General features: G+C 40.0%; 2 protein-coding genes across 6 annotated transcripts in view; both read left to right on the top strand.

Moving 5' to 3' along the window:
* The window catches only part of LOC106959444 (histone acetyltransferase KAT6B-like), a 192,207-nt gene that overhangs the window by 152,909 nt on the left and 31,485 nt on the right, over positions 1 to 7,813 (top strand). The window lies entirely within an intron of this gene.
* adkb (adenosine kinase b) overlaps positions 1 to 7,813 on the top strand; it is a 179,619-nt gene that overhangs the window by 154,871 nt on the left and 16,935 nt on the right. For all 5 annotated transcript variants that reach the window (XR_001427353.1, XM_015052011.1, XM_015052008.1 and 2 more), the window contains one exon: positions 1,213 to 1,327. Coding sequence is in view for 4 of the 5 variants with exons in the window: in XM_015052011.1 (XP_014907497.1) it covers positions 1,213 to 1,327 (115 nt within the window). In the remaining variant the exon portion in view is untranslated. The remainder of the gene's footprint in view (positions 1 to 1,212; positions 1,328 to 7,813) is intronic.

Genomic DNA, 7,813 nt, shown 5'->3' with positions numbered 1-7,813 from the left:
TTTTTTCCGTTTTGGGTTTTTTTCCCCCCCCCCCCCCCCCCCCCCCAACGTCATTTTCTCTCTATAGGAAGTTGTCAGGTGAGTGTTTCTGATATGTGAAACGGAGCCTGTGCCTTTGCCTACCTTTTGTTATTATGCATGCCCTGATGGGTACACCTCCACCTCATGCTCTTAGAACCTCTCAGCTCCTGAACCCAAGTGGAGGTATGTCTATTTTATGTCAGCGAACATAAAACCTGAGGGCGACAATGTGCTGGAGCCCGGTGTGGTTTTGCATTCAGTGCTTGTGGTTACATGCAGTCACAGTGACAAATTGCTCTTTTTTCAACATCGCCTGCTAACAGCCTCTGTATTAACCTCACTATTAGCACTTACTTAGAGTGTTACACCCATTTTTCCCTCAGCCCTGGGTCTCCCCGGACCTCTTAGGGCTGATTAAAGGACGTTTGGGAAGCATTTAGAGGTGTAAAAGCTCATTGGTTCGAGTGAGGCAGAGTGGCTGGTGCGGGCCAGAGTCTATCTCTCTGATTGCTTCCATAATCACAGTATTTGCTCAACCTAAAGTTGCTTTAGTGCTAGCTTTGACACAGATGTCCGTGGCAACTGTAATTTCAACTCCTCGATGTACAGAAGAAGCCGTCCACTTCGTTGGAAGATTGCGATAAAGACATTCTACCTGCTCATAGTACATCATGATGAGTTAATAATAAAGCAGCACTGACAGGTGTGGGTTTTTTTATCCCTCTCATGATCAAAGGCAAGCACTCCGGAGAGCTCTGTCGTCTCCAGGCGAGAATATCCATTCCGTGCAGATGCTGAGGAGAGATGGCCTGTTTCAGGAGGAGAACGATACAGTACATGCACCGCCTATCCCCCGCTGCTTGCAGACTGCGGCGTTATCTGACAAAAAAGCGTATCTTCACACTCTCATTTTCATCTCACTTAGGGAATATGACATTGTAATATTTTCCAGGCCCTCTAGCAACTTCAATGGAAGCATCATCGAGCGTGCTCCTATTGATCCGTTTCACACCAGCTCATCTGGTTTTATTATCACTTGATCCGTCTGGATAGGAAAAAAAAAAAAAAATATCTGACCTGCTCTCAGCAACACTTGTGATCTTTGATTGACTACTCCGAAAATGCTCTTCATGATGCTTTCACTCAACTTAACATGTTCACCCCTCCTGGGTTTCTGTGGTGTTTTCACAGACGGATGACATTGCAGTGATCGCGCACAAGACCCAAAACCTCCCCAAGGAGAATGCAAAGAGGCAGCGATTGGTGGTCTTCACCCAGGGCAAGGACGACACCGTTGCGACTGTTGGTAGGTTTCTGCTTTTTTGTCCCCACTGGCCCCTTTTGGACATATTTACCCTTCACTTAAACCCTATATCTCCGAACTGCAGAGAGCCAAGCTTTAAATAGATGACTGGAGAGGCCAGAGTGTTATCAGTAATGTCTTTGAAGTGAAGCTCTGATATTGACGCCAGATGTTTAAAAAAAGACAAGAATGCTTGCTCTACATTCTGTCATTTCAGAGCATAAAAGAAGTGTGGGGGATGCAGAGAGCAGCCATTGATTTGTGAAGTACTTCTAACTTTGCCTTGAATACACTCCAGGCTGGTCCTCGGCAATTTTTAATGCTTCAACTCTAACATCCTGCCCTCTTTTTCTCTCTTTCCTGTGCCAAATGCTTGCAGAGTGACCTTTGTGAGAAGTGGACCGAGCTTGTTCACTGAAATCAATCCATTTCCTCTTAATACAGAATATATTTCGGACCAGAACTACGGCGATATTAAGTTAACTTATATACTTATAAACCAATAAGCTTCACAAGCCACCAAAATGAAGAATAAATTCTCCTCTTCCAGGGAGTTATGTTTACTACACACTAGAAGAAGAAACCAAAGATTTCTTTATATTTCTCAGGGTTTTAAGTGTGTAGAATCAGTGTGAAGGTCGGTGAACACCCTTTTAAAATGGAACTATTGACAAGAGAGAAGCAAGAATTACATTTAATATTAATAAAACTAAGATCTTACATTGAATGCTAACTTGGAGTGCAGTTTTGGGCAGTGAGAAAAGCGGTGGGTAGTTTCAGATAATAACTGCGAGCCTTTGCCTTTGTTCGGAGCCACAGGGTGTCTCTCCTCATTGCCCTTGTGGTTCAGTTCATTTTAGCAGAGCATGGAGAGAGCTGGCCTGTAGGTAACATATCAATCATCACTGGGGCCCACAGAAGGGTACAGTTACAAGAGAAACACAAGTGATTCAGAACCGCTCCTTCTGATGGGTCCAGAGTTTTTCAAGTTAAGATTATCGGAATATACCTTTAAATAGTGAACAGTTTCAACGTGTTTGTTTTACATCTAGTTGCTGTCAGCGTTGTTACATAGTGATGATCTAAAATGCATGTTTTTTGGTTTACTTTTTTCAGTTTAGTCTAAATCAGAAAATAGAAAGCGAAAAAGGCTTTTATGACTAAATGGGAATAAGCTGCTACATCAGTTAAATAGCCTGTAGTGCAGTGCTGTGGTAAATGTTGATCTTTTTTTGGTTTTGTTTTCTGGAGACAAGACTGGGAAGCAAAGGGATGCTTTTACTTGATGGACATGCATCCATCAAGTAACAGCTTGATGGATGCATGTCTTCTTGGTGCATGGGACACAACATCAGAAAAGCCTGTGATATTGTTGGCAAATGTCTTGCATGGCATTTGTTTAATTGGCTATTAATTCTTGCAGTCCAAGCAGTTCTTTGCGATATAAATGTTGTGGATGCTGATATTTTGAGGATGATAAATTTGTAGTTTGCTATGCAAAGCTCCTAATAATAGGGGAATAAAAATATTCCCCATGAACTATAAGGCTAATAATAAGTGTGTATTAGCCTTCTTTCAGCCAGCTGCTCAGCAACATGTGGGGGATGGGCAGCTTTATGTTGCTCGAGAAAACTACTCAAGTTCTTTTACTTAGGACTGTGAACCGTAGGGACAACATAATTTAAAGTTTTAGCGGTTTTAAACCAGAAGTTGAATTACACACAAATATATATTTGTTGTAAACATCTTAAGATCGACAAGCTTTATTGTCATTCTTCACATGCAGAGCATATAGATGAAAATGTTGCTTTGTGCAGACTTATAGCACAATACATAGAGGCTAAATATATATATATATATATATATATATATATATATATATATATATATATATATATATATATATATATATATATATATATATATATATATATTGCTATATATGTCTTCTGAACACTAAAGTTTCACTGTACCTACTGTAATGAGTTCTCATGTTATCAGCTTGGGAAAAAAAAAAAAATTTCCTCTACACCTGGGAGCCTCTGTGTTGTCTTTTAGCTGAAGATGCTGCATCTTTGGCCCAACTCAAAATGCTGTGGCAAGCAATCAGGACTTTTCTTTGCTGTGCTGTAAAAACAAAACCAAGCACGAGTACTCTTGTTTGTACTCACAACTTTTCTGCCATGAAATCATGCTGGCTGCAATGTCTTTTGAATCATGTATTAAAAAGACATGTCTGTAGCCTGTTCATTTTCTTCTAAAGTGAATGCAATGTTGCTCATACTTTATCAGTTAGTGTAGCTTCTTTCTACGTTGCAAAGGATGCATGAATGTTAATAAATTTGACCTTATGTTACGTGTCAGTGACAACCGTCAAGGTTACTTATCCAAACATAATGCTGAGATGATTTGCAGCCCAATTGATGAAAACCAATGTTTTTGAAAGTCCCTTTGAGAAAATCTGCGACATTTCTTCGTCTCGGATGTTTTATCAGTATCCCCTCGGATATTAATAATGTGTAAAGTAAAATTCTTTAGATAATTTATCTTTAATGATTCAGTCGGCTAGTAATTATAAGCATATAGTTAACAGTGCCTTGTGAGGTTTCTTCTTGCGTTGCAATCACAGCAGTACTGCTAATTTCTTTTTTTTTTTTTTTCAAAACAAGAGTCCAGAATGTGAAGTTGGAAAGAAACTTTAACATTTCGCCAATTTTCACAAGTGTGTTGTGCATTATTATTTGGTCTCCTGAAAGTGATACCCCTAAATAAAAGCGAGTGGAAGGAAAGTCATTTATTTAACTAATAGGAATGAAAAACTTTGAAAAAGGTGCCGGTGGCAGCATGCTATGTGAACGCAAACACATGCCACTCTTTCCAGATCGTGAGTTTTGTTACCCTTCTCAAATATGCACTACTTTGTGTTGGTCTACCATATAAGATCCAAATGAAGTACACAGAAGTTTGTGATCGTAATGTGGCGAAATGATAAAAAGATTAAGTAGGCATGATATTCCTGTTAGTCGCTGTGGTTCATAAATTGCACTTAATTTATCTGAGAGGAACACGCGCAACACCCATTGTTTAGTGTTGTGTCATCTGCCTAATATTACACTCACTGGTCACACAACCACACTCTCAAGTACTCCTGATATAGTAGCTGTGACATGCAACAAAAAATGTCAGCGGCGTATCCTGATGCAGTAACACTCATCAGCTGTCTTGTAGCAGCTGGTTCGAGCACTTAGAGGGAAAACAATGGACGCCGATGTTGTCATTATGCAAATATGCTGCTGCTGCTGCTGCTGCTGCTTTGTTTGGGGCTATAAATAAGTGGTGAAAACAAACCAGCTTTTTTGGGGGGAGTGTTGCTGGCTGAGTGCCACCAGAGTTCCCCACTGGATGTGGCTTATCAACGAAACAAATTAATGTTCTTAAGTTGTAACGATCAAAATTTGAAAAGGCTAATAAGTTGGTTAAAGTTTCAAAATCACAATATGGGCTGCAATTTTCATCTGCAAATCACAGTTCTTTCTGTGAGTACTGTGGTTTGCACAGGGCCTTGGAAAAGACGCCTCAAAGCTGTTTTTAAAGTTGAAATCCCCTGGTTTCGAACCAGATGTTTAAACGGTCCAGTTAAAGTGCAGATCTACACCTAATGGAGTGTCAAAGACTGTACTGTTCACGGATGCTCTCTCGCCAGTCTGATTGAGCTTAAGCAGTTTTGCAATTAAATATACGCAAAACTGTCAGTCACGGGTGTGCAAAACTGCAAAAGACATCCCTTCAGAGACTTGCAATTATAATTGTCTCAGCACACCACACTTTTCAGATTGTTATTCATTCAACAAAACCAAAAAAACGTTAATTGAAAATTAACTACAGTTTTCCTTCATCTTTAAAGGCATGTACTACTTTTAAAATCCACATACAGTTCAGTTTGTGGTTGCAACGAGACCATTTTTGGCTAGATTAAATGGTAATAAGCACTTACAAGACAATGTAAATCCATGTCTAGTCAATAAATGATGATACAGATTCTTTTCCTGGCCATAAATTATTCTGCATATAAATAAGTAACAAGCCAATAACAATTTAAATATTGATATCTAAAGTGAAGTTCTTAGAAGGGAATTTACTTTCAGAGGGGAATTTTACAAGAAGCCTTTTTATCGACGGGCCTGAGGGTTAAAAAGGAATAAGGATCCATCGTTTGTGCTGGAGGTGATGGATAATTCCTGCTGCTCCCCTCATTGCTCCCGCACGAAGACACAGCCGCGCGCCGCGGTGAACTTTATATAAAATACATGATGAATGCTGGCTGGATGAAAGACAATGTGTTTCAGATGTCATCTACAAAGGCAAACATGATAAATGTCATTGACTGTGCCTTCATTGCGGTGGAGCTGTTACAGCTGTCGTAGGTGCAACACGAGCGGTTTGTGTGCGTTTGTCGGCGTGCGATCCGTACCAGCCAAATAAATGTCAATGTAAAAAGAGAATTAAAGATTTTCATTTCCCAGAGGCGGCACTCTAATAAACTTGATCTCTCATTTTGTTTGCAATTTGTCCTCCTGTCAGCATTTGATCATTTGCCAGCCTCTGTGTGTCATGTTAAACCATTTTATAAACCATTTTATAGTGATTAAGGGTGGGAGAATGCCTTTCCCTGTGGTATAATTCTCCAAAAAGAGATGTCAATTTGTTATTCTTTTTTCCAGCCCTTTATTCAGAGCTTTTTAACACAAAACCGTTTCGAATGTGACGCTCAAGAGCCAGGAGCAAGTTCAAATGGCTCTTTTTTTTTCCTTTTTTTTTTAGCTGCCTCTGACACTGCTGAATTACACCAGGCCTTTTGCTTATACATTATTGCGGTAATTACGATCGCCACACTCTGAACCTTAACAGGGAGGAGATCTTATAAACCATCATTCAGCAGGGGTTGCCACTGTAATCGCTGATAAGGACTTGATAAAGCCTGACTCGGCTCCTCTGAGAGTTTTAGAGCTCTCGACGGGGCAATGCAGGCAGATTTTTACCTCCGACGCCGATCTATATGTGTTAATCACGTCAGATGGAGGACGAAGCTCATATCAGACACGAAGCAAAAATGATTTTCTCCTTTAGCTTCCGTTAAAGCGGAAAGTGGAGTCATTTACATGGTAATCGAACACCGTTAATAAAGTGCGATGTTTGTGTTACGTACTTTATATTCAACAGAATAAATTATCAACCTCCAGCTGCAACTTGCTCACATTCTCCTCACGCTACAACCACCAAGTTCAGAATGTGCATCTGAGATTTGATGTGACAGACCAGCAGAAGGTAGCACATAGTTGTCATGTGGAAGTAAAGTTAATGCTTCACCAGCAGACAAGCAGTTCTCCTCCAAGACAGGTGGTGGCTGCAGTGATACGCTCAAGAGGGATCTCAACCGCTAATAAATAGGAGCAGTAGCTTTTATTCACTTCCAGGAGATCAGTAAGGGCTTCGTAGAGTACCGTGAATATTTTCCACAAATTTGTTTGCAGTTGATTCATGTTTACTAAACATCTTTTACTACCTCACAATTCGGTTCAGCTTTTTCTCTCTTGGGAGCAAAATCCATTCAAAGCTAGTGTTCACAATGATTTCTGCTTCAGTCTACAGGAGTGCAAAGGGCCCTAATGATCTACTACAGTTTGCTTTGCAAAGGCAGAATGACAAATGGAGTCCCGACTGTATCTTTTCCACTCTCTTCCTGCACGGTTCCATTTCGTTTTAACAAAACGGTCACCGAGAAACGGCCACACCTTTCTACAGACGGCCTCCTCTGTCTACGACATCTCAATTTCCATCCAATAGTTTTTATCCGTTCGACAGTCACTGTAGTAATTTAGTGAAGAATTATATATTACACAATTCCTTTCTGCGTTGTGCAAATGTTCCCCAAAAGCATATTCACATCGCTTGCGGATTTAAAAGCTGAATAGTGGAGGCGGACTTCTTAAAGTAAAACACACCCGCAAAACGTCTGACCAATCACACGACACATCGCACAGAGCTCTATATGGGCGGGTATGGCGTATCGTGGTTTTGCACATTCTTGGTGTTCCTGAAGTGCCTTATTTTCATTTTGCAAATCTTGCACACAGTAAAAGCATATCTCAAACTGAACAAGTCCAAATGTTTGCCTTCATTGAGATGGGCCTGGTTGAATCTCTCGCTCTTTCTTTTTTATAGTTTCTTCTTTATTGTGACGCTTTTCACTCATGTTTGTGTTCCAGGATGTCCTGATTAGTTACAAAATGGAGACAGCCGACAGCCAGCAGATTTGTCCTATTTTATAAGACAAATCTTTTATATTGATTCAGATGTTTTTTACATTTTTTTAACACACTCCTAATTGCAAGGCCTTCAAAAAAAAACAAGTATTTTTCTGACTTTAGTGAATTATTTTAAAATTATGGATGTTATTCCAAACTGGCTCTGGCACCATTCAGTTGTTGG

The sequence above is a fragment of the Poecilia latipinna genome, unplaced genomic scaffold, assembly GCF_001443285.1.
Source record: "Poecilia latipinna isolate Pla-1442-1.1 unplaced genomic scaffold, P_latipinna-1.0 Scaffold1080, whole genome shotgun sequence".
Lineage (NCBI taxonomy): Eukaryota > Metazoa > Chordata > Actinopteri > Cyprinodontiformes > Poeciliidae > Poecilia > Poecilia latipinna.
Note: the sequence above shows the minus strand (reverse complement) of the source record. Positions and strands in the feature narration are given on the sequence as shown.